This window comes from Solanum pennellii, chromosome 1 (genome assembly GCF_001406875.1).
Source record: "Solanum pennellii chromosome 1, SPENNV200".
NCBI classification, from domain to species: Eukaryota; Viridiplantae; Streptophyta; class Magnoliopsida; order Solanales; family Solanaceae; genus Solanum; species Solanum pennellii.
The window spans coordinates 2,161,601-2,189,553 of record NC_028637.1 but is presented as its reverse complement, the minus strand read 5'-3'; the positions used below and the strand labels follow the sequence as shown (position 1 = coordinate 2,189,553).

General features: G+C 30.6%; 4 protein-coding genes across 7 annotated transcripts; 1 reads left to right on the top strand and 3 right to left on the bottom strand.

Annotated features, from left to right (window-relative positions):
* Positions 1-1,409: 1,409 nt before the first annotated feature.
* On the bottom strand, positions 1,410-2,391 carry LOC107027822 (transcription repressor OFP6). Its single transcript, XM_015228882.2, has one exon. It carries the CDS (start codon positions 2,324-2,326, stop codon positions 1,778-1,780), a length of 549 nt encoding a protein of 182 aa, XP_015084368.1. The 5' UTR covers positions 2,327-2,391; the 3' UTR covers positions 1,410-1,777.
* Positions 2,392-7,226: 4,835 nt separating this feature from the next.
* On the bottom strand, positions 7,227-16,517 carry LOC107026608 (lipid droplet-associated hydrolase). 2 transcript variants are annotated; one of them, XM_015227664.2, is made up of 13 exons: positions 16,342-16,473; positions 16,071-16,175; positions 14,750-14,823; positions 14,591-14,662; positions 14,442-14,470; positions 12,948-12,998; positions 12,092-12,142; positions 11,936-11,995; positions 11,747-11,829; positions 10,990-11,137; positions 9,284-9,334; positions 8,771-8,875; positions 7,227-7,609 (listed from the first exon to the last, which is right to left on the bottom strand). In XM_015227664.2, the coding sequence occupies exons 1-13, from the start codon at positions 16,395-16,397 to the stop codon at positions 7,460-7,462; spliced, it is 1,035 nt and encodes a 344-aa protein (XP_015083150.1). In that variant the 5' UTR covers positions 16,398-16,473; the 3' UTR covers positions 7,227-7,459. The 2 variants fall into 2 exon arrangements, with proteins under 2 accessions (XP_015083150.1, XP_015083221.1); XM_015227735.2 differs by having other exon boundaries at positions 7,252-7,609; positions 16,407-16,517.
* A 5,983-nt stretch (positions 16,518-22,500) lies between these two features.
* On the top strand, positions 22,501-27,243 carry LOC107010989 (putative HVA22-like protein g). 3 transcript variants are annotated; one of them, XM_015210283.2, is made up of 8 exons: positions 22,501-22,669; positions 22,946-22,978; positions 23,116-23,146; positions 23,272-23,319; positions 23,484-23,582; positions 24,538-24,594; positions 25,395-25,668; positions 26,840-27,243. In XM_015210283.2, exons 4-8 carry the CDS (start codon positions 23,288-23,290, stop codon positions 27,038-27,040), a joined length of 663 nt encoding a protein of 220 aa, XP_015065769.1. In that variant the 5' UTR covers positions 22,501-22,669; positions 22,946-22,978; positions 23,116-23,146; positions 23,272-23,287; the 3' UTR covers positions 27,041-27,243. The 3 variants fall into 3 exon arrangements, with proteins under 3 accessions (XP_015065769.1, XP_015065778.1, XP_015065795.1); XM_015210292.2 differs by lacking the exon at positions 22,946-22,978; XM_015210309.2 differs by lacking the exons at positions 22,946-22,978; positions 23,116-23,146.
* LOC107011016 lies at positions 27,204-27,953 on the bottom strand. The gene has a single exon (XM_015210329.2). It carries the CDS (start codon positions 27,873-27,875, stop codon positions 27,351-27,353), a length of 525 nt encoding a protein of 174 aa, XP_015065815.1. The 5' UTR covers positions 27,876-27,953; the 3' UTR covers positions 27,204-27,350.

The window sequence follows — 27,953 nt, the reverse complement described above, 5'->3', positions numbered from 1 at the left end:
GTATTTTCACATGTCAAGGCAGGGGAACAATCAAGAGGGGATGACCACATTTTAGTTTTAATGATAATTAAATTGTTTGCATATGTACAAACTTCCAAAACCTCACATAAAACCCTATTTACCACTCTCATTTAATTGCATTTAAAACAATTGTCTTTTTTTGTTACTATTTTATATTTTTATACTCATATTTTATGGTCCATTTTTCCAAATTATTTTATTTTATTTTATATTTCCAAATCCCTATGTATATATTTCCCCACCATAAGAGGACTGCAGCTCCAAACCCATGAAGGATCTTTGACCAAAGTATATTTTATATTATATAGTTTTTTTTAATATTTATAGAATAGAATAGAAGAATAGAAGCATCAAATTTCAGAGTATTACTCATCTTTGTTCCCTTTATATATAAATATAATAATAAAAAATTAAAATTCATTATTTAATATTTTGATCCAAATTATGGAGGGAAAAAATCTCTTTCAAGTCAAAATAGGCTCCCTAAAATCGCATCGAAGATTTAAAATAATCATTTGAAAATTAATTGTATATTTGAAGTTTGCTCGTCTGTATAAACGATCCTTCGATAGAAGGTTCACACGATAAGATATTACCTTAGTGATAGAGTGCCTCTATGTTAATTGTATCGTTACGTATTGACTATAAAAAATCTCATATAAATCATAGAAATAATGAAATATGCTCATCGTTATGTTCGTCGAAATATTAGTTTTTAAAGTTAAATTAAATTAAAATTGTGTTGTATCTTTTTATTTATACTTTTTATTATTCCACACCCATGCTCTGCATGAAAAGTAGTACATGTTTTTTTAAAAGTAGCACCTTTACTTGGACTAAAATAAAAGTTAACTTTTTTGAAATAAAACATTTATTCTAATTTACATCTTTTCACTTCAAAATAATTTATATTTTAAATTTGAATAAATATTTTTAGTTTGAAAAGTTAATCAGAATTTAGTTATAATGATATTTTATTTTTCAAAATATTTTTCTTCTTTTAATTTTAATATATTTTAACTAGAAAATAAAAAAAATTATTTCAAAATAAAAAAATATATTGTAATTAATTAAAATGCAGATATTTTTTATCCAAACCTAAAGGCATATTTTACTGAATTTCAACTATTTTGCCTAAATTTCAGCAACAGAATTTAATATTATATTTATTTAAATTTCATTATATAAATTCTCTCCAAATGAAGTGACATTGTAAACTCAATTTTTTTTTAAAATAATTAAAATCAGTCTATTTTAGATTTACATAGTCTTCAAAAATAAAAAAAAATATTAATATCAACCTCATCGAGTGCACCATATTTATAACCGATAATATTATACATATATAGTAAAACTCGAAAATTTTGACTAAAATAAAAACAAAATGATAGAAAAAAGAAAAATAAAAATAAAAGTACATTACTAATAATAATAGATTACAATTTTCACAGCATTTTTAACTACCCCTTCACTAACAAAATACAATTTAATTAAATCAAAAAGGCTGTGAAAATAGAACCCCTTTTTTTCCTCCTAATTCTAAAAATTCAAACAAAAAAAAATACTTCAAAAAAAAAAAAATTACTAAAAATAAACTATTTCTAGAAAACCCATTCTATATTACTAAATATTTATGGGTCTTCAAAACTCTTCGATATTACGATATTTTTGAAGAGTTTGAACAAAATATTAACACCGACTAGAGTTACGAAAAAAAAAAAAGTCACGTGACTATAACCTAAAGGTCACGTGAGTATCACCTATAAGTCACGTGACTTCCGCCATGCAAGAACGGCGAGCTAGCTCCGGCGACTCCTGGCCGGAGAGAAAAAACCCCATTCCAGATCTCAGTAAAAGCCCTAACAATAATCCCATGATAATACGGAGAATTCAACTGCAAAAAACAATTCAAAAGCTCTTTCAAATCGTCTTTAGAGTAAATCTCTTTTTCCAAAATCATCTGAAGCATTGATTGACGGAAATCTAAATACGGGTCGTCGGAGTCTTTTTCAACGGCGACGCTTTCGCCGCCGATTCGGCCGAATCCTTGAACGGCTTTTGAGGTTTTGAAATCGGAAGATTCGTTGGTTGTAGAATCGGAATTAGGCGAGAAAGTCGTCGTCGTCGTATCCCATGAACTGCAAGAGGAGTAATTTGAGTAATTTTTGTTTTGGGTCTGAGATTTTGGGGATTTACGGGGTTTTGGGTGGAAAATGCTGGAGAGTTTTGGCCGGATGCAACTACTGCTGCAGCCGAGTTTAACGGTGACGTTACTGAGAATGATTCTTCTCCGGTGAGTTGACATTGCCGGAAAAAGTAAAAGTTGCAGAGATTTTTCTATTTTTTTTAAAAGCTGTTGAGAGAGTGAGGAAGAAGTGAGGAGAAAGTTATATATAAATAGTTCATGTGGAGGTAAATGGGTCGAGAAATAACGGATAACTAATTTCGAAATTAATTTTTCTAAAAATAAATATATATATATTAAAATTTCGTAACAACTCGGAAATAAATTTTCTTTTTAATTTTTTATTTGATATTCGGAGTTCATGTTAGAGTCTCGACTAAATCTGGATCGCGCACTACGAGATCCTTTCCAGGGTGGCACTTCCAACATGATTTTTTTCATACCTAGGGATCGAACATGAGACCTCTGATTAAGGGTGAAACGCTCTCACCAATGTACCATAATCCATGTTGGTTCAGAAATAACCTATTGTTACTAAAAACGAGCCCAAAAGACATTGTACTTTAATTAGAGGTTACGAGTTTGATTCTTTATGAGTACGAAGTTATTTTCGTAAGAGAGTGTTTTACGCTTTTAATTTGAAACTTGTTTTGCATAAAATTTAAATTTAATTGAATTTTAATATGAATATCAGACTTCGAACGAATTAAAATAAAAAAAAAGAGAAGGTATCTTCATGTTGATTGATAGCGTAACAGGTAGTTGAATCAACTAATTGATGACAGTATTTATATTAAGGTCACCCAATTATATATATATTTTTACTATTTGTAAAAAATTATCTGTAATTAATATTTATATTAAGTCAATATAATTAATTATATATATATTTTTACTTTTTGTGATAAATTATCTGTAATTAAGATTTATATTAAGTCAATAAAAATATGAAAGGGAATGAGGCATAAAGATGATTTTTTATACTGTTTAAAAATTATGATTAATTAATTAATATTTTTACTTTATTATTATAATAGTATAGATTATAATGAGTTTTCTTTTTTGAGATATATAATATTTGGCATCATATAATTTCAAAGACAGATAATTAAGATTGTTTTATATACGTATATTGACGAAATTTTATTTTATTTTAATAAAAAATTTAATTTTCTTTTTTATCTTCGAAAATCGTTCTTTTTTAACCGTAAAAACTTGTTTAAATTTCTTTTTCTACTTTTATTTTTTGACAAAAATAATATTTTCTTTGACGAATAGCGTACAAACTTTTGATATTCAATCCGCTAAAAAAAGGTGAAGCTATAAACTATTTCGTACTAAGTGAAATAAAAATTTCATTTTATTTTTAAAATTAATTTTTTGAGAAATTAAAAAAGAAGTGAGTATAAAATAATATATAAATTAAAGGTATCTTAATTTTTACGGTAGTGTAACAGCTAGTTGACTTAATAACATAAAAATGATATATTTTATGTTATTAATTTAACTAACTAAAAGACAAATAAAGTAATTTAATAAAAACTAATTGAAACGTTCAATTAAAATAACAAACTTAGTTATTGATTGATACACACAAGTAGAGATTATTTAAATAAAATTATTATTATTAATTAATATGCAAGTGAGATTAATTAAGGTAATTAAAATATATAGTGCATGAATGAGTAATTAAATTATTAAAAATCTGACAAATACAGAAGGTATAATGATCTAAGATTCATTAAAATAAATAAAATGATAAGCCATTGATTTTGTGCCAACCATTTAGATTTAATTACATGTTGTGTGAGCTTCCTACTAGTTTACACATGTGTTTTAAGCCTCAAATATATGAAATATAATTTTATTTCGTGTTCTGTTTGGTCGGAATAGATAGTTTAATTTCTTCCCTTAAAATCGTATTCAAGAATTTTTTATCTTATACACGATAAAATGTTAATGAGAAAGAGCGTTGCATCGACTTGTTGAATATATTGGTACACTTAGAGATTTCATCTCTGATGACATTTTTTTTACTTAGTGATAGAAATGGAGACAGTTATTCCATTTATTTTATATGGTCAGATTTTTGAGATTGATAACGATTACTCTTTTATGAGTGAACTGGATTTCTTTCTCGAACTAAGTTTCACGTGGACTATTACACGGTCCATGTGTCGTCTACTTGAACTAATTATGGAAAAAAATTACTTTATTTACGATCTTATTAATTATTCGATTAAAATTAAAAAGAAATATCTGCAGAAATACAATAAGATATCAGATTCGAACATACAAAAATTCTTTAAGCTCTAGCAAATAGGACATAATTATATTTTTCAAAATTCCATTACAACGTACATACTAAACATCGAATGAAAAAATAAAATAATATAAATAATGATTTATCCACTTCCTAACCAACTAGGTCATGAATGCAAATTAAAGACAAAAGAATTAAGAAAATGAATAAAGCATTAAAGTAAATTCAGAGATTTCTTGTATTTCATGAAAAATCTATAAACTTTAGGGGCAGTCAAGGGTAGGCCACAACTCATAAATACAAATAGTAAACTCTCTGATAAAATAGTACAATTAATTGGGTGGCTTTTTTTAAAAAATATATAATGATTGAGAAGCTAAAGAAACCCTAGTTAAGTTAGAATATCATGTCACGATACGAGTTTAAGTTATATATATATATATATATATATATATCGATAATATGAAATAATATAACAAATATTTAGAGGTAGAGTTAGAAATTTAATGTTACATATTTTGAATTTTAGAATGACGAATTCAAAAGTTTGAGCATAGATTTTAAGTATTTTTTTTTACTTTGTTTGAAGTTTATGGAATTAGAGTTGAAGATAGGGTTGTGTTTAATTATATTATTTGTAAAAAAATATTTAAAATAGGGTTCATAGTGAAAAAATAATAGAAAAACATGTTATAAGCTGTTTTTCAAATTTGAAACATAGAATTTTGAAATTTTCATGGTCAACATGATTTTAAAATTTAAATATATTATTCGAACAAAAGCTACTCATTTTGACTGAATTCGTACTTAAATATCTGCCCTCGCCTAATTTGAATCTATCTTATTTTCGTGCTTACAAATTTCACATTTTAAGAAGACTAATTTACATATAGATGTTATTAGGATGGCTCAACTATCATCTTTTTGCGAGTTTTACACATCAATTATCAATTGGTTTTTTTACTAAACTATTAGGGAAAATGCATAAATACCCCTCAATCTATGTCTGAAATTCTAGAGACACGCTTTACTATACTAAGGTCCTATCACCCGATGAACTTATTTTATAAATAATTTTCTACCCCTTTTCGACTTACGTGACACTAGCTTGAAGAAAATATCAACACACAATGGACCCACAAGATAATGTCACGTAGGACGAAAAGGAATAGAAAATTATTTATAAAATAAGTTCAGGGGTAATAAGACTTTAGTATAGTATAAGTGTGTCTCTGAGATTTTGGACATAGCTTGAGAAGGTACTTGTGCATTTTCCAAACTATTAATCGACAGTTGAAGTGTGTTTTAGTGCATAGATAGTAATAATTCAGGTAGAAAAATAACAGCTGATGGTTGATATTTAAAGCTCGTATAAAAATAATAATTCAGATATTATTTTTCGACTAGGTAAAAAAAATACCTTTTTCCCCTCTGAGAAATAGGTGGACAGACTCTTTTGTACAAATTTATTTTTGGCTGCAAACAATTATTACAAAAATTTAATTTTTTTTTTATGATAAAAGGGGGTCACTTTGCAACCATAAATTATAAGTCCATTCATGTTAAAAGAAAACAAGTTTCATCATTGCAATGGGGGCTCACACCCCTCTTCATTGGTTTCTGCAGCCATTGCTACAAATAACATTACCAATCAATGGCAAAGAAAAAAAACACAAAATCACAATTGGAAAGAGAATCAAAAGGCATACATCATCTAGACATTAAAAAGGGGGGGAGAAAGACAAATATACCCTCGAACTATCGTAGATGATATGCAGATATCCATCGTCATACTTTTGAGATATTGATGCCCCTGTCGTCCAAAAACTAGAGCATATATGCCCTTCACTGTAACGAAAGACTAAATAACGATACGTGACATTTACGATAGTTCGAAGGTATTGTTATCCTTTTTCTCTTAAAAAAATAACTGATATTTTTTTTTTAAAAAAAAGTTCAAATTGTGATTGAACGTGTATATAATACAACAATAAACTTAGTGTAACTCCACAAGCGAAGTAGGATGTATGCAAAGTAGAGAGGTTGTCGTCTTTCGACTTTTGCTTAAAAAAAAGTAGTCCAAAGTAAAATTGAAAGAAATAACATAAATGAAGATAATTGTGACAAAATTTTATAGACGAGCGGACATATCGTATCGTCCTAAATAATAGTCATAACAAACCATAACGATAATCAAAGTATAAGAATATCACAAATAATAATTAAACTCAAAGAAGTACAAGAGTAGTAGTACTAATAAGCAAGACAACTCCACCTACATTGATTAGTTAAGTTTTTCTTTTCTTTTATAGCTTTAAAGGGTCGTTGGTTGAAAACAAGTTATCGCACGATAAGTTATTCCATCACATATATATAGAATAACTCGTCCCCCCTTACTATAACAAAAATGGTGAGATAAATAATCCAAGAATACCTAATACCTCCAACCAAACGTGAGATAAAATAATTCTACCTGAAATTATTATACTTCATACCTCACACCAAACAACTCTTAACGATGATGGTGTTTGAGCTACCATTAGTATATTTCTTGAATATTTTGCTTACCAAGACTTCAGCTGGTGAAAAAAAAAACCCTAACATTTTCTGTTTCTGCCCAAATTTGATGTCTAATCTTCATGATTTTCATCGACTTCATTGACTGTTAAGACGACCCTCGAATGCAAGCAAGGTTCGAGACTCTTACTCGATCGTCACCGGACGAAAGTGCACAAATAACCACTTGAAGGAACAATGTTTAAGACATAACCAAAAATTATACTTAGCTCTCTCAAAACCAACATCTGTTCATTGGAATTGAAATTGAACACTTGTCATTGTTGTCTTTGATACAAGATATAATATAAATTTCATAAAAATCAAATATTTTTTGAAATAATGATCTGAATTTTGTTGAACCAGAAACAATCGATCACATATTAGCTCGATTTTATTGACTGCCTGAAGGCGTTTCCAGAAAGAGATAACGTCTACTCGGAGTCTATTTTTGAGAAATAATTCTTGATTAAGCCAGAAACATGCTTAGCTACCCATAATGAGCCAGCCTCTGTGCAAGAAAAAGCATGAGTAAAATTCTCTTTTTCTACTGCTAGAACAGCACCTGGTACCTTATTGGAGATCTGTAAGAACAAAAGTGGTTAATAGATCAAATATCAAGCAAGTGATTAGAAAATTTTAACAGTGTATACGGGCAGCTTTCAGTTTATATATTTCTTGACAGAGATACGTAGACGTTATATCTAGGCAACTCAAGTAGACAACTCGAGCCTCACGGTGCACCTGAACAAGCCTGATATGATATCAAAGGCAACTCAACTAGACTGCACACATTCACTCCATCACACTTGGGACATCGAAAATAGGAGGATATACATACTTTACTTAGTAGTGTAAATCTCAAATTCTTCATTTCAACTCACAGCTTCACTTTGACTTGTATACTTTGTCAATATCTAATTTCACTAACAAATGGGTTAATCACTTCCTAGTTCTTCGAGAATTGATCATTGACAATGGTTTCTAATAAGATAATCAAGTCGTGGCAAGAGTTCACATCCCTTTTTTATATATATATATAACCGTGATGTCTGGGTCAACTTGTCGCACCTCGATTAAGTATACGGGTACCAGCTACCTCCCACCAGCACATGTATCCGGTAACTCTATTGATCATGATTGAATAGATAGGAAGATATCACCAAGTGTTTTTGCCTCTGCTAGGATTTGAACTCAACCAACTTTCATTGACCACAAAGCTATACCCTTAGGTGCAATAAGATGATCAAGTTGTTGTAGGAATTTACATTCTTCAGCAACATCAATGGAATTTACAACTAGATACATCTATTTTGTTAATTTCAAGTTCATAATGTTATGTAGGGAATCATTATAGTGTAAAATGTTAAACAATGAATAAACTGATAACCTAGGCAAACACACTTGGAAGTCTTAAACAACATGCTCATTTCTCTTATTTCCAAAATGCAGTAATTTCGACCATATTGTAGAATTGAAATAGAAATTCTAGATATTATCTCCTTCTAAAAACTCATTAAATTGATTCTTACAGTCTTCAACTATGCATGAGCTCAAAAGAGCCAGACACACAGCTTGCTCAGCAGATTTAAAATGATAAAGCATGAGAAGTTTTAAGAATGCTGGTCATAGCCGGATCTAACGTTAACGTGACATCATAGAAACGGTAGATTTTTGTAGTTTCACATTGCAAATATAAAAGGGAAAAATCTTCTCAATCAAATAAACAGTCAAACAGTATTTACCTCTTCATAAAGATCTAAGGGACCCCAGTGATCGTCGACTCCAAACAAAAATGCCATCTGACTTTTCTTTTCCCTCATAAATGACCAATCAGGTACCTCAGAAAGCTAATACAGAAGGAGAAAGAACGCATAATTAGGATAGACAGAGAAAACTTCTACGGAAGATTTACCAATATGCATGGTTTTGGGGCAGTTGAAAATTAATGTTTTTCTATGGGAGAATCCTGCCGTAGACTGTGGTCCAAGCTATTAGTGTGACATACATGATACATGCAGCTGTCGTGCAACAAAAAACACATGGTTTTTTCACCCTTTATATGAAAAATTACAGTCAATAGCTTCCCTAACCACCATTATCTTTAATAAGAATATTTTGCATGAAAAATGTGCAAAATATGCACTACTTTGGAGGATCCACATGTGGAACTTAAAACCAACTTGAAAGTAGGTCGCACTGGATCAAATAATGAATACCCTTGGATCAATATATATCACGTAAAAGGATAAATTTACCTTTTCGAATTCGGTCATTGCCATGTATAGCATGTTCTGAACGGTATGGTACTGAAAAGAATATTGCAGTGGGCAACAACGATTAGTATTCAAACTAAAAAAAAGATATAGATGTGTGACTTTAAAATATCAAGTATCACAAAGAACAAAAAAACAATTGTTTCTTGATGAAAACTGCAATAAAACCAATAGACAAAAAGAGGTTATTGATATTGTACTTCGTTTTGAACAGTTGCCCTCAAGATCACAGCGAGTAGAACTAGAAGCAAACTGCAGCCATCTAGTTACATAATTCTTCAGTAACTAGGTAATCCACAAGAAGCCGTCATAAAACGTTTCAGCAACTAGGTAATCTACAAGGAGCCATCATAAGACACCAAAACAGTGGGCTGAAATATGGAGGATTTCCAAATAACAGTGGGTTTATACATGGATCTACCGAGAGTGTACTTTTTTACCCTAGTTATGATGAGTAAACCAATAGAATACGAGATTGGTGTGTACTGTTCGGACATAAAACTGTGTTAATGGACAACTATTAGGAGAGTCGATCAAAATCTTGAAGTACAGAGGATGAATCTAGAGCATTAAGATTTTAGGAAGAGTAGATAGTAAATATGAATAGCAGGTTTAGACTTCAGTTACCATGAAATGAAATTAGAGTGAGACTAGATGAGATTGCAGTTTCCAAAATGCAGACTATTTATATATTTAGGCTAAGGCTCTAGAGAAATGCATTGGTAGATGAAAATGTAAAATATAGAATTAAAATAGAATGGCTAAAATAGAGGAGTCCTACCAGAAAATTATATGATAGGAGGATACCTACTAAAGTTGTAGACACAGTAAATTTGATATTCTAATCCCCAACATATCCACAAGATGAGTTCCTTAGAAATAAGGAGACATAACAATGCACATATTCGTCAATAAGTACAAATTGCACATGAAGAGGTAAATAATAAGTTGTTCTACTAGATTATTTGGTTGTGTCTGTTGTGGACCTCCAATTGCACGGTCCTTAAGTGTGACAACAGTATGACCAGAAGTTTTGAATGGGGACAAAGTAGATCTAAAAACACATGGAGGAAAGTCTTAAAAGACCAGCAATTTCTACTTTCTAGGAATCCGTATGAACCAAGCAAAAAAAAAAAAGGAGCAACGTGTCTTTATATGTGACACCAAATAGTCGAATTGAGGTTAGTCATTATAAGAACACTTGTTTGACAACAGTTATATAAGTTTGGTAAGAAATATTATAAGAGCCTAAGGATATATGTGAGATTTTGAAAATCATTGTCCTAAAAGAAATTAGAAGATAGAGGAATGAAATGAACACAAATGGATACTGATTAAGGATTCCTATAGCTGATTCAAACTAATCTGAAACTGAAGTGTAATTATTCTCGTAAAAATTAGGACTTGACCATGTTTGCCTACATAATGTATTTCACCTTTGATGGCTTTGAGAGGGGAAAAAAGAGGCATGGTTTGCTTGCCATCAAAATTGACGTGGTTTGGCTTTTCGTAATTGTTTTGGTAAGAGCTTTGACTTGGCATTTTGGGAAAGAATTGACTAACAGATCAACTTGGCAAGTAGAACTCATCACTCATTTATGCTAAACAGAAGTGAGTAACTGGTTGATCTAATACTTAGATATGATTACCACCAGCGATAAAGAGAACCATAAGAAATTGATCCTCACCCTGAGGACATGTGAACAAAGAGCCTCCACTGCAGCTGGGGACCAGGAATTTCCCACAGAGTTTTTCACCAGAATCCTGGAGATCCAGACTGGTAACAATCCCAGAATTGCTACAATTGAACTAAAGCCTGTAGATAAGGTGCGAGATCTACAGAAGTTATAACCAAAGAACATCAGTTTTGTCACAGTAATTGCATGAGGAAAACAATGCCCAAGCTAATATCACACACAAACAGGAAAGAAATGATAATATACTCAAAATCAAAAGTGTCCCTCAATTTGTTTATTGGATATTTCTGATAGATGCCACGAATTAAATCCGAGATAAATAAATTGGAAATTGCTCAAACTCTAAATGTACAACTTCAGTTCGGAGAGCTTCTTAAAACAAGAAAAACAGAGCAAGAATCAATTGCAATCAGAAAAATGGACATACAAACTAGAACAATAGAAGTTACATGTCGAAAAATAAAAACTACAGCCACTTAGTTGGAAATGCTAATCAAGTCATACGATCTGCAAAGAGAATTTAATAATTTAGAGCTAAAAGCAATCTGATTGCACATGCTCGTTACTCAAAGTACATAATATAATATTAATGGATTCTATAATTTTTTCATAGAGGATTGAAAACAAAGGTACAGAACTGACGTAAGAGAACAAAATACTCGCTGGTCCCAAAATGGACAGGAAGGGAAGTACAAAGCTCTCACTTAGCATAGAGAACAGAAAATGGAAAAAAGAACAAGAGATTTACGCTGCAATCTTCTTAATAATAGATTGTGTTGAAGACTTGGTATTTACAGCTAGAAATGGATACAAGCAAATGCAGTATGCCACCTAGAAACCAAAATAGAAGTATCAGAATGATAATTAGAATTTTGATATAAAGAGGCATGGTAGTGAAAAAAGATTATACATAATATAAAGAAGGCATTCTCATCACCTTTCCTTGGAATCTTTTAAAAATGTCTAGAGATATGTATGATCCAATAGAATGACCAACCTAAGAACGGAGATCAAAATCAGCCAATAGCATAAGTTAATATTACAACACATGAAAATTCTAACACAGCCAGAAACTGAGAATCTGAATATCTACCAGTACTATAGGAACTTCAACATCCTGAAGTTCATGCTCTATGAAGTTCATCTGAAAAAAAGATTTGAAACAAATTAAATCAAGAATGCAGATTGATATAGACCATTGTTTTGAAAGGAACTTTTATGGCGATTCCTGGGGCGCAACGTGGAGTGGGCATACGAAAAGACATACTGGGGGGATAGCGAGCTGTAAGTTCTGTTGGGAGCATCCCTACTAAGCGAGGCACATGACGTACCACAAGAAGAAGGCTCACGCCTTTTGGAACTTATAAAAATAGAGGTAATTCACACAATCCCATTGTTTTTTCTAAATCCCTCTTTGTTAATACTCAAATTCTTCCCACACCAAAGACTAGATATCTGATAGATGACTTTAATAGAGCTAAAGCAAAAGCAACCTATGAACTCCAAAGTAGGATACTATATACAAATCCTATTCCTATTCCTTGTTCGAAATTGCACAAATCCTATTCCTACTATAATATTAATTATTGAAATGTAAAACTGAATACTGATGGGACTTATGCCCTGTGGATTACGCATTGCTCCATGCCCTCAAACACCGATATAGACGTTGAACTTCCTTCTGAGGAAGAATAGACGAAGCTAATCCAATAATGAGTATGAGTAAAAACTGCTCTTGACTACATCCTTTAGCCACAAAATGAATGGTAATTTCAACGTTCCATTAACATAGATATAGCACTAATGAGGAAATATTAGTGCTATTGGCACCCTAACCATAAAAGAATTGCTAACGATGTGCTTTTCACCGTCCCATCCGCCACACCCCCTCCCCGAAATAGAAAGGATTTCTTCTTAAAAAAAATTCTAAAATGTGGTAAGAAAATTACCTTGTGATCTGTTTGTTCTTGCAGTGAGAACAGCCTTCCATGCTCCCAATTCTAGCAATTGGAACAAATCATACAACTATGTTAGCCATGCAGTTGTTGGGGTATTAGTGCCAGCTGAAAGTGTAAAACAAGATATTAACATACACCAATGAATATTCATCTTTAAAGACTATCGAGTCAGTCTATGACAAATCTTAGTTCAATCAAACTGTGAACTAAAATTAAGGGTTAGAAGGAGTAAAGATAACAGAAAGGAAGAACAAACACCAGAGGCCCTTACAGCAACTCAAAACTGAGACTCCATTTTATCAAATGGATATCACATGTTCCAAATAGAATGATGTGTGCAACCTAACTTGCACAGCAATACCAAAGCTTCATTACGACTTAGCTCACTGCATCCTTTTTGACAGACGGTCTTTTAGTTCCACATAGAGTCATATTGAATGCTAATGGAGTTCAGAAGTAGTAAGCTGGACCAACTATTTCCATACCATGTTAGTCTTCTCGATGCTTGTATTTAAGAAGAGGTTCCAGTTCACGATGATCCCTTGTCATGGATAGAAGAACAGTTGGTGCACACATATCTGAAAGATATGAGAGTGTATATATACATGATAGACATGTCTCATTGGTCTCTAGTCTTTTAGTTCAAATATTCTTGAATTGACCACTTATACATATAAATTAGGGAACTTTTTAGGTTTTGTAACTATTCCTACTTTTTTCTCCTGCAAAAGAAACTGTCTTTTATGAAATATAAATACTTGGCAAAGACTAGGAATCTAAACCTGTTGTCCTATGAATTTTATCCCAAGAAGCAGGAATAAAGCTTAGGAATATAGAGTTAAGAGAAAAAGTTATAGTAGGAATTGAACAATGCAAAAATATATTTAACCAAGTTTCTTCTCATACTTTATACAACTTCAACGCGCCAACCTCAATTTTTAAAACCTTATGGATAGACTATCTGCATATGATCCTCCTAACTCCTCTTTGCTAAAGGAGCTTCATAAACTCCAGCAAAGTTTCAGTAACCAGTAGGTTGTGAATGCGCGTACAATTGTTCCTGGTATATATCTGATTAAAGGGTTATGGGACTATGCGGTAAGGGTAGGGGCAACTTTTTGCTAATTTGTAAAGTTTTGATGAATCCAAGTGAAGCTCTCATTCCCATATTGCACCCGTTTGAATCAGAAAAGTAGCCATTGTAACATGGTACTCAAAAGAATAAGGAGGTGGTGAAGTAAGGTACTAGGCAATGAAGGGGATGACAAATCATAGAGGTAAGCAACAAATACATGCTGTTTGCAGTTCAAAGGTTATTGCGATAGTCAAAATGTTTTTATGTCTTGAAATAATGCTTACTTCATTAAGAACATGGGAACTGAAGAAAATGAGGGTGATCTTAGAAATAGAAGCAAACTTAAGCTGAGTAGGGAGGTTGTGAACCAGCTGCCAGTATTCAAATTAATGTTGGCCTAAAGGCATTACCTTTTCTGTTTGAGCAATGTGTGAGATTGCTGAAAGAAACAAAACGAAAAATGGAACAATTAGTACAAAAGTTCATTTTTTAAAACCACAAATGAGTATTTCTAGCTGATCAGGAATCTCGCTATTCAAGATGTGAAACTGTATCTTGCCTGTCACAGATGCAGTTCCATCCAGCAGAACATAGAGTGATTCCAGAAAATCAAGATAAAATGAGATAACACCTGCAGCAGTATACATAGTTTATTTACAGTAACACTTCATTAACACTTATAAAAACATAGATTCAGTGGCTTACAAACTATAACAACCTGGATTTCCAGGAATAAACAAAACATGAAACTTCGGGTCCTTGGCATGAATTTCCAGCAGATCCATCTTATAACTGACCCAGCATTACATGCACAAGATGAGAGACTACCCTCAATAATAAACACTAACGACATGATTTGATCTTCAATCAGCAGCTCATTTCTCATAAGTAAAAGGCAATTGCATAGTAAGTAAAATGCCAATCAGTTCGATATCATAGTAACCCATGAGAGTACCAAAATGCTATCTCAGCTATCCTACCTTACTACTCCATCCGTTCCACTTTGTTTGGCACTATTTCCGTACTAGTCCGTTCCAAAAATAAAAAAATAAAAAATAGCACACTCTTATATTCCTAAAAAGGATGAAACTACTATAAACAAGAACTTTAAAATAGAAATATTTTTAAAATGCTTCAAGAATTCCTAAAAAAAATGAAAAAATGAACTCTTTACCCTCAACTACTACATATAAAAGCACCCAATGTGGCCTAGCGATCCATGAAAGTGGGTTGAGCACCATGAGGTCACAAGTTCAAATCCCATTTAAGAGAAAACACTAGTCGAGATGCTCGCAAACCAGCCTGGACACCACAGTTACCAAAAATAAAGACTACTACATATAAAAAGATATGCATAAAACATAAAGAATGATAATTTCTACACCAAAAGACTAGATTTTTAAAATAAAAACTCACTATACACAATGACAAATGTGCTTCAAACTGAAACTCCAATAATCGAATCTGTTGTGACTTGTGAACCAAACTGACTCTGACACTCTGTAAGGGCCTATGGGCTATTAGAGTCTTTTATTTGGAATCCAGGCCCAATAAGCATTTGTTAAAAAGAACTAGAAGTTCGAAGAACGGTAAGACAATTATCTTGAAGCTTTGGTTGTCAGTTATCTCATCCCCTTTCACTGTTCTAGTATCTCTTCTTCTATGTTAATCTCTCCTTAGTAAGTGCGTTTTTACTTCGTTGTGCGCATTATAGTTTTAACTTGTATTCAACGATAAATATATATTATAATAGTGCTTGTGTTGGATTCGTGTTTGTTTCAGAGACTATATTATCAATATCTAATGCCTATTACCCCTATCTATCTCATCACATTCACAAATACAGCTAGACACACTCGAACCCCGAAAAATTACATTTTGCATATATATATAAGCTCAAAATTAGTTCTTCGTGTGCTTACTTCTTTATATTATGAAAAATCCTGATTCCGCAACTATATCACATTAACCCATCTCACTAACAATATAAATTAAACAAATTTTAGAATCAAAAAACACAGCTGAGAGTGCAATAATACCCTGAAACGTTACAAAGCCGAAAATTTGCACGCTTTCTTGTATCAATTAGACTCAAATTTTCAGAACCCATTTGTAAATTTCTACACTTCGATGAAATTCTTCTCCTGAAAATCAAAAAACCCAGAAAAAAATCGTTAATCATCGAATATATATCCAAAAAAAATACGAATTTGATGTCTATTTACATAGTTTACAAAAAAAAAAATGGATATCAAATCTAACAAAAAAAGGTAAAATTATTTTGGGGTTTTTGCAGAGAATTTGTAGAACCTGGAGAAGTAAGAGAGAGTTCGAGTAATGGGAGAAAGATGATGAGCAAAAACCATGGATTTTACCTGAGGATTTTGTTTGAACTCAATGGAAGTGTTTCTAATTTTTTATCATTTTGTTTTCGGAGACTCGATTAATAATTTCATATCAAATACATTTAAATATATGTATTTTTATTATCGGATTACGTTAAAATAGGGAGAGAGTCGGAGTAACACTTTCCGGATACATGTGAATGAACTAAAATACATGTATGTTGAACCAAATATTGGGAGAGAGACGAGCGGAGGCGAGAGTAGAGAGAGTCAAATGCGCACCTAATTTTGATCTTATGTATACGTTATACATGTATTGCAATGGGCTAGATATATGTATTTGAAGTTCGAAATCTGGTATGTAAACATGACATTTAACTTGACGTCAGTTAGTAATTATAACCTCGGTGTGCACTAGCAGACACTTAAATTATTATGAAATTTAACAAATAGATGCATTCGTCCTACGTGACACTTTACATGATAATTTTGTGTCATATGTGGCGTCCAAAGCGTATTAATGTCATGTAGGACACGTGTGTCTACTTGTTCAATTTTATACGAGTGTAGGTATTTATTTGTACACATTCAAAATAGATATATCGTATTGAATTTGTGGTATATGAACCATGTTAATGAACCTAATATATGAGTCTATAAGAAAACCAAGTCTACTAGAAGGGGAAGCCTAGCTTGGACCAATATAGGTCATGAGTTCGAGCTATGAAAGTAATTATTAATATTTGTGTAGATTATATTTATTATATCACACCTTAAGAACTTTTTTCGAATTTATCTAACGTGAAATATCTTGTGCATCAGAATGCCCTTTATATTGAGTCACGATTAAGTCCTAGTTTAGAAATGTCTTAACAATAATTGAAAGTCAATTCACTCATTCTAATTTATATGACATGCTTTTTGCTTTATCGTTTCAAAAGAATATTATTTTATATTTTAAAATAATTAATTTACTCATATTTATCCTGAATAACTTTTATAATCACACAAATACTACGATATAATTAAGGCTACTTAAAAAGTTTTATAATCATACATTGCTATAGCATTTTTTAGATCATGATTTTTTTTTCCGCGTGATTCAAACTATCTCACATAAACTAAAACGAAAAAAAGTATTTAACTTTTTCTCTTCTTGTTTTTTTCTATTATTTTCTCCATGCATGAAAGAGGGTTCACCTAACATAACTAACTTTACTTAATTTTTTAATGCTATTTAATAATCTTAATTAATAAACAAATTAGGTGATCAAGAGATGATAGAAGCATGCATTTTCTTAATTCATAAAAAGATCTAATTTGACCTTTATTTTGTATATAGTATGGTATTATTTTAGAAAATTCAAGATAAACGTAATTTTTTTTACACTGTCAATTATTCTTTAAGACTATGATATCTTATAAATGAGATATGTCACATAAATATTTACAAAGTGAGACTATATCTTAATTAAGATAAAAATAGAGGATGGGGTAGTTTTTTCTAAAAGAAAAATTATAATTATACGATAAATGATTTGAGATGAAAGAAACATAAAAATATACAAATTTAAGGTCTTATGGTCAACCATTTACGTGTATGCCAAGCAAAAAAAGACTAGCTTGTGTATAAAGACACAAGTCCATAAAGCAATGTGATGAAAAAAATAAAATAATTATCTTTCCGATTTGTAATTTAAAAATCTATGAAGATATTAATATATCATTTTATGCAGAATAGAAAATAGAATAAAATGATATTTTTATAATTGATATTCGTATAATTCTAACCAACTATCAAACGATTCCTTAATGACTTATCAATTGCTTAAAATGGAAAACGAATAAAAATAAAAGAATTTAAGTTACATACTTAAAAATATTATTATTTTTTTGATTAATTGAAAATAACAAACTAAAAACACATTTTAGGCTGGCCTACTATAATTAGTAAGTCTTTTTAACAAACTCTAACCCCAAATTGTTATATAATTTAAGTATTGCAAGCATTTCCAACCTTTAATTCCTTAATTCCTTCTATAAATAACCCAAAAAAGATATGTTTGTGAATTGTGATTATCTTTTGAGAGTTTTACTACACGTAACTATCTAATAAAATCGAACTTAAATATAAATATTAAACATCAGATGAAAAAAAAACAAAAAAAACGTCAAATTACGTATATAATAAAAAGTATTTTTAAAAAAAAAAAAAAACTTTATCCGTTATATAATTAGTGTATATTCTAAATATATATCGGCGCTAGGCAAGTGAATTTTTTTTACGATGGATTGAAAATGTTAAGATCCATTTTCTTTTCATCTTGCGGAAAAACTATTATAATCAATATAATTAAGGGCTTTATTCGAAAACACTCTTTCTATTTTCACGAGATAAGATAAAAACTTTGTACTCGCTATACACACTATTTCTTAATTAATTCTTTAATTAAGAATCTCCATTCATGTATCAAAGCTACAACTACTTAATTATCTCATAATGGAGATCATGACACCCACTGATCATTTTAAATTATAATTAGAATAGGATAAAAAGTACACTAATTATCTACCTCTATCTTAAATATAAATCATGTTTTTTAAATTAAAAAAAACACGATAATTGAATATGCTTTAATTTCGATTATAATTATTGCACGTCAAGAAATTTTGTACTTACTATATATCAAAGATAATTTTAATATTTTCAAGATTTAAACTCGAAACCCCTGATAATTAAGGATCAAAAAGGTAGTTTACTACCTCACTACAACCTTAATTAATTTGTTGGTTAAAACATAAGAAAAAGTATGTTTGTCTTTAAATAGGAAAACTAAAAGAAGGTATTTATAGATAGGAAGTGGATGGATTAAAGTTTATATTAAATTATAATAATAATAATAATAATAATAATAAATAATAATAATAATAATAATAATAAAATTGTTATGTATGGACAAAACCTACCAAGTTGATATGAAGAAGCTAACTCATTTTGTATAATTTGGTTCTAATAAAGAGGAAAAAATTATTCAATCTTATCCTAAAAGTATATGAATTAAAGATATTAATCCAATTTGTCTTTATTATTACAATTCTTTTCTTTTAAATCCATCTTAATTTAAAATTCAACATGCTTTTATTAGTGACAATGATACAACTTATTTTAAACACACTAATATTAAAATAATTGTCTTTTTTCGCTTAGTCTTCGTCAATTTCTATTATAATTTTAATTATAATTAAAATTCACAAAGCGTCGAATATGAAACTTCTGATAAAAAATTTTAAGACAGGTAGAATAAGGATCAAAAGAGGAACTAAAAATTGTTTAAAAGGATAGTGTAAGCTACAAGGTAATTAAATCCATATATTTGTACATAATTCAAATAATGTGACATGAAGCTTCCTATGGCTCATAATTAGTCCAAATCATTGATTAATTAATTTAATTACTTCTAGGATCTATAAAATATATATCAAAGTCCTACACACTTAAGAGGTCAAATTTGCAACAAAGAAAATTAATTTGGGTAATATTTGATGCAGTCAATTGAGACAAACTTTGAATCTAAAACATATATAAACTATATATATATTTACATCCTTGATGATCTATTAAATGATACTTATGTTAAATGAATAATTTTTTAAAAATATTATTGATCTATATTTTTTATTCCATTATAGTACATTTAAATAATTTTTTATAACGTCATTACATATAACTTAAACTTTTTATGATTATGTTATTTTCCTTTTTTTTTAATGTGTGTGGGGAACATAATTATGTCACATGAAACTTCCAAAAGGTTGATAAAACCAACCATAGGCTAATTTTATTATTTGTGGGTCAATTAAACATTAAAAAAATTGTTGTGGTCAATTTGATCAAAGAAGATATATGAAAGTATTTATAAAATCCCTTGCTAGATAAGAAAAAAAAAACCAATATCAAACTTAAGTTGTCGATCGCGATAGATGAATGGTCGAGATTTTTTCGTCTTTAATCAGAAATTTTAAGTTTAAATTTTGAGAATAAAAATAAAATTTATTAAAAGTGATATCTTCAGATTTGGATTTTGCAATGCGGAACTATAGATTTTATTGGACTTCAATACTGATACTATACGAAAATCTAAATAAAAAATAATAAAACATTGAAATTAAGCAAATATATTTGCTAGCCAATTGAGACAACATTGAGTCCAAAACATTATAATAATTAAGCAAAGAATTTTCAATTAAACCCTTCATTTCTCCATTGATTCTTTTCTATGAAACTTCTTTTCATTTCTTATTTTTAAAATTTTCAACTCTATTTTTCTATAAAACCTCAACCTAAAACTTTCATACACATTCAAAGGTAATTACATAAAATTAATTATAATAAAGTGATAGATTAATATGAAAAAGGGCAGTAAAATAATTATATGGTTTTCATTACTTAAAAAAAATAATTAATTTGAGCTGTAAAATTATTAAAAATCTCTTTATTTTCACAAGATACCGACAAAACTGAATACACATCCTTTTCTATAAACTCAACTTATGAAATATTACTGAATATATTATTATTATTATTATTATTATTTATTATTATTATTATTATTATTATTGTTATTAATCGATAGCTAAAATAAAGATAATTTATAAATAAATTATAAATATTAGTGGTATATTTTGACCTTTTCACTTTGAATATAAATAATTAATAAATATTATCAAAATTATCCCATGACTCCACGAGACTTTCAACCGCTAAACTCGCCGTTTGAAAATAAATAATAATAAAAAAAGAATCCCAAGAAATCCTCTTTCACTCAATTTCTTGTAAAATAAATGAGAAAATAAAAAATAGTTTTTTTAAAGGAAAACAAATAAAAAAACTGATTTTTTTTTCTCAAAAAGAAAAAAACAGAAATATAAAAATATAATACAAGGCGTCCCTCCTAAGAAATCGTCAAATGCCTTTCTCTTCTAAGTTTTATTTTATCCAAAACCCTCACTCACCTATTTCTGTTAAGGGTCGTGGTGACGTAGTAAATATTTTTTATTATAATTTAAATTAAAAATTTTAAATATCAAAATATTTGATTCGTATTTTGAATTTGTATTGTGAAGTTTGAATAATTTTTTTTTAATTAGGAAATTTAAATATCAGAATGTTCAATAGAAGTCATAGATTATAGTAAAACGTATTATTTTGAGATGTTCAGTAATATGTATTTGTATTATGATATTAATTTATCCTTTTCGTTAATAATAATCATTTCTCTATTACTTTTTTCAAAATATTATATTTATTACATATAAAGATTGATATAATAAAATCACTCTTTTATTCAGAATTTCTTCAAATATTTATAAAGTCAATAGAAAACAAATATTATTAGATAGCGAGTAAGTAAAAATTTTGATTTTATTCAAAAGATTTGGCTATCAAGGTACTTATTAAGGATTGTGATAAATAATAAATATCCTTTCATTTTTAATCACAAATTTTAAAAGACAAGATACTTCCTAAAAGATATGATGACGTAATAAGTATTTTTTTTTCATTTTTAATCAGTATTTTTGAATTTCAAAGTACCCAAATAGGGATTATGATTTTAAAAGAAGTTTTTCTTAACTTTTAAATAAAATATCTTATATAATAAATTGCTGAATCAGAATCATAACAATAATAACATAGTTAGTAGTAAAATCTTATTAAGTAGGAATTCTGGGAAGACAGAATATACACCTACTTTATCATTATTTCGAAAAAGATAAAGCGATATTTTCATAAAATTCTCGACTTAATTATATGAAACTCAAGTTAAAAAAGAAGAAAATGATCGTTACGTTTATAATCATCGAACGATTGCATAAGAAATCACCTTTATTAGAGAATGTTTACTCAAAAAAAAATTATATATATCAAACTCAAGTTCAAAAAGAAAAAAACAATCGTTATGTTTATAATCATCAAAACGATTGCATAAGAAATCACCTTTATTAGAGAACGTTTACTTTTTTTTTTAAAAAAAAAAAAGGTCTACCCCACCCACCCCACCAAATCATTATGTGTATATATATATATAAACCTTACACATTCCAATAATAACAAATACTACGAAATTGTTCTCTTCATCATCCTCTTCTTTCACGTTTTCCCCTTGTTATATATATTCTTTTTCCCAGAATTTAAGATCCTTTCTTTGCACAAAAGAAACTATATTATAAAAAAAAAAATTATAAATTTGAATCCCTTCATATTATGAAACCCCTTTGAATCATTTATCTCATAGGTAAAAGATTGCAACTTCTTTTGGTTAATTAGTTTCTGAGTTTTTTCTCCCATTTTTTTAGTTTCAAGATTCAATTTTTATTTATTTTTTTCAGATTTTTTACTAAAGGTTGAGTTTTTTTTTTGTGTTATTTTTTGTATTCCCTTTTAGTTTTTGGGTTTTGGGTTTCTCACATTTGCAGTTCAGCAAGTTTTTTTTTTTTCAAGATTCAATTTTTATGGGTATTTCTTATAATTTATGCTAATGGGTTGATTTTTTTAAAAATTTTCTTTTTAGGTATTTTGAAGATCTCTCAAGTTTTTCTTTGTGGTAATTTTAGCTTTTGGGTTTCTCTCATTTGAGTTTAACATTTATTTATTTTTTACACAGTTTGATCAAGATTTGATTTTTATTGGTAATTCTTGTAATTTTTGCTAATGAGTTGATTGTTTTTGTTGTTTTTTTAGGTATTTTGAAGGACCCAAGTTTTTGTTTTTGGTAATTTAGCTTTTGGGTATCTCCCATTTTGAGTTGAGCAAAAAAAAATAGTAATAATTTACATTATGATTAAAGATTCAATTTTTATGTGTATATTTCTTATAAATTTGAGTTTTTTTGTTTAGGTATTTTGAAGAAAAGATGTTGGGAGAACTCATCACCAGCAGTTTAGTGTATGTGATTTTTTGTTTTCTTTGTTTTTAAGTATTGCTTTTGATGGTTCCTTCTGTTTTTGTCTTTTGAGTTTTTTTGGGCTTTTTTGCTTTTTGTTTTGTATGTGTGGGGTTTATTAGTGTGTTTTTTGATTTTTGCTTTGTGATTATTTTGTTTTTCACAGATTGGTTCTTGGATATGCATATCCTGCTTTTGAATGTTATAAGACTATTGAGAATAGCAGAGTTGAAATTGAAGAACTCAGATTTTGGTGCCAATATTGGTAAATAACTTTGTTTTTTTACTTTTTCGTTAGTTTGACTTGACACAGAATTTCGTAGAGTGATAATGGTATAACAAGGTGTCGGGTTATGAGTTTCTTGGAACTTGTAGTTTTGAATATGTGTAGTAGCTATATATAAGTTTCTTAAGCTCCCCCTGTCCACAAGGTCCGGGCCCCGGGGAAGGTCCCTCACAAGGGTCTATCCTTATCTTGCATTTTCTGTTAGAGTCTGTTTTTAAGGCTTGAATGATCACGTAGAGTGTGTCGTAATAAAAAAATAGTGTCAAACAAAGTGAAACGGATAAAGTATTATTTTCGGATTATGTTGGGGGGTGGGGTGGGGGGTTGTTAGTTGAGAAGGGGTGGGTGGGAGAGTTGAACCATCAAGAAAGCAAAGTTGGCAAAAAGGGATTTGTAGAAATGATTGGTATTGAGTAGTTTTTTTACATGTTCAAGCTTTTTGATTAATTAAAAGAAGTCTTATTAAACTTCTAATCAAATTATTTTCTTTAGATAAACTTTAGGTCAACTAATGTTAATCAAAAGTTTATTCTTTTAGTCCATATAATTGATAGAGTAGTTAGCAATTTACAACTCCACATATGAAAATGACATGTATAAAGAAGTACTAATGAGATCTCTAGAAAGTAAATGGTAACATACTTTGGTCTAATTGGAACTTTATTCCTTTCTTGACTTGGTCCTTGTCTTACATTAGAAGGGACATTACTTGTTCGGATCGTCTAATATTGTTGTATCAGTGTTGGATCCTTAATAGATGTTTAGCCTTGGAGGATACGACACACATTTGACTATATTTCTAGAGAGTCTGAGTAACATAGAGCGATGTTGAGTTTGTTGGGGTTGGCGAGGGAGAGTCAACCATTTTGCTACATGTTTTCTTCTAATTGAACCGTTTCGTTTAGTTCTAATTTGTTTTTTTCTTCTTGTTCAGGATTATTGTGGCATTGTTGAGAATATTTGAGAGCTTTGGTGATGTATTCATGACATGGTATGAACTCAATAAACTTATAGGCCTTTCATCTCATACATGAAATCTAAGAATATGCTCAAACTCTAAAAGTCGACGCGCTTTTGTCGTATTCTCCAAAAGAAGAAGACGTGACACACACCCGTCGACATTTTAAAAGAGTTTGAGAAACATAGCATGAAACTTCAATTCATATTCTTATTTTTTTAAAACAATTATAATCGAACTCACACTTATTTCGTGGAAGACTCATTCATATTATTAGGTTGTACGCTTTTGTGTCTGGAATTTGCAGACTTCTAGGCCTTCCATTTGATATACATGAAACCTACATTGCTAGCCTCTGGAAAAATGTTATCGCGCTCATGTCAGATCCTCTAAAATGAAGTAACTTTTGTGAATCATAATGCACCCACTGACTTTCTTGAAGAGTCCGAACAACATAGCATGAAATTTCAATCCACGTTCTTATCTATTACGAGTAAGACTCATTGATATGATGATATCACTAGATTATATACGCCTTTGTGGTCTGCAATTTGCATAGACTTCAAAGGCCTTCCATTTGAGACATGAAACCTCCATTGCGTTAGACTTTCCAAAAATGTCATCTTACTCTGTGTGTCAGATCCTCCGAAAATGCACTACTTTCAAAGGATCTGATGCACATCCATTGTCATTTTTGAAGAGTCCTAAGAACATAGCATGAAACTACATCTTACATTCATCTTAAAAAAAGATTTGACCGGTATCACTAGACTGTAAGCCCTTACGATGTGTGAATTGCATTTGACATTCCATTTTTGTGTTGTTTATTTCAGGCTACCAATGTACAGTGAAGCAAAATTGGCACTTATAATATACTTATGGTATCCAAAAACAAAGGGAACAAGATATATATATGATACATTATTGAAACCATATGTATCAAGGCATGAACCAGATATTGACAGGGGTTTTCTAGAGTTCAGAACAAGGGCATTTGACTTGGCTATTTATTACTGGCAAAATTGCACTGAATTGGGACAAGCTAAGTTCTTTCAATTGCTTGATTTTGCTTCTCCATCTAGAAGAGATTCACATCTTATCTCTGAGGTACTTTCTCTCCCTACGTATTTTCTTCGAAACAATCTCTTACGGAAATGTAGAATAAGACCGAGTATAACAAACCCTTGTAGTCTTGTCCTTTTCGAGATACCCCCGCATAAGCTTAGTGGACTAAACGGTCTTTTTTTAGACAAAACATATTCTTTTGATTTCGTGAGTGTTTTTTCGAATTGGTTAGTCCTTTTTCAAAATTTTCAAAGATATACGACCTATATTAACCTCTTGCTGAAATGCAAGACTATCTATAATAGACCCTTGTAGTCTAGTTCCTTTGTGGACCCCGTGCATAAGCTTAGGGCATCAAACTGTCTTTTTAGAAACGTGACTTATTTTCTTCATTTCGTTATTGTTATGTGTGGGGACAAGTCCTTTTTAAAAAAATTTAGAGTTACTTGACGTATATTTTCTTCAAAACAACCTTTGCCAAAACGCAGAGTAAGACGATCTATAATGGTTTTCCCCTTTTCTTGATCCCACGCATAAGCTTAGTACACCAGACCGTCCTTTTAGGAAAAACAACGTATTTTCTTGTTTTTGTCGAAGATTTTGGGTGTGGATTAGTCCTTTTTCAAAATTTTCAAAATATAGGACCTTTTGAAATCGAATTCCATATTGGGCTCTAGGAAATCTACTTATTGGGCCTAAAAATCATATTGGGCCGGTCCAACATCCATACATTTACATGATACCGTCTTTTTCATATTTCTTAAATTTTGTATTCAGATAAATTACTTCGTTGAGACGAGTTACTTCACATAAATTGAAACGAAGGAAATAATTTATTTACAAATGAAGCTTTCACATTAAGTTACAAGAAACTATATAATAATGAGACAAATCTTACACGTTTAAATTTCATACATTGTCTTAATTTTCTATTTTCCACTATACATAATTCATAAAAAACAATCATACAATTCAATTAAAAAAAATGAACAATACTAACAAAATTAAATTCACAAATAATTCCTCACCGTTCCTTTATTTTTTCCACTTCATTTTCCCACTATCACTATCATAATCTATTTGCTCATTTCCTCGTTACTTCCTCCTCTATTTCAAATATCTTCCGAAGGTGTTTGACTAAGCTTATAAATAAGAAACGAGTTACGATCTATAATATTTACGTGATTATAAGAAATTTGACTAATTCTTGCAGCAAAGAAATGGTACTGACCATTCTCGCCGATCGCCACCACCTTCGGCCTCACCACCATCATCGTCATCATCGTCATTCGGGTTCTTTCGGAGAAGTAAGCCATCATCCGACCGGAGGCAACCACCACCACCATCACCACGATCAGATAGAAGGCAACCACAATCTCCGCGGTCTTACTCCTCTCACCGGTCCATATACTAAACCTAGACGACCCAAGTACACCCGAAGGATCGAACTCGATACCTAGACCCGGAGGATTATCTCGAACCCGGTTCGGATCCCAATATGGATTCTAATATAGACGCTGTAGTAACAACACATTTGTACATTGTAATTTGTATATAATCGACAAAAAAAAAGTCACTTCGATTTTAAATATTTTTTATTGAATTTTTTTCCTTTTTCTTGTGGTTTATACATATAGAAAAATGAAATTCGTTCATTGTACATTTATGATGCTAATTTTTTTTTAATCGAACTTCAATACTGTTCGGATTATTTGTATTTGTTGTTATCTGGAGCTCCGGATCCGAATAGCACGAAGTATCCAATCAACAGCTCTACTCAAAGGAGCAAAAATGCACCGATCAACGAATTCGATTACTCCGGCAACGGGATTGTTAACCGGAAATCGAAACCAGAGACGGCTAAATAAGCTCCGTCCGGATGAATCCGGCGAAGTCGACATCGGCTGAAGATAAGCCCAAGCGGCTTGCTTCACAAGTCGATTCCGTATTGAAATCTCGGAACCTGATTGGCCGTTACTAGCCGTAGCCATAGGCCGGGGAGAATTAACAGTTGCCGGCGGTAATAGATCTCTTAGAGAAGTATACGATACAGGTTTAATTGAGAAAAGCTCAAAATCATCGCTTACCGAATTCGTCAACGAAGACGAAGCCGATGACGTGACGGTAGCTGTAGTAGTTGATGCTGATGATTGAAGAGGTAAACTGAGCTTTGTAGGTAGCGTAACGGAGTTGCGACGACGGAGGAGAGGATTTTCCGGTGCGGCGGCGGTTGGCTCGACGACGGCCATAGCTGAGGGTAGTGAGAGAAAGTTCTAGAGAGAGAAAGAGAGAGACAGTAGTCAATAAGGGAGGCGTGTTTAAGCTGA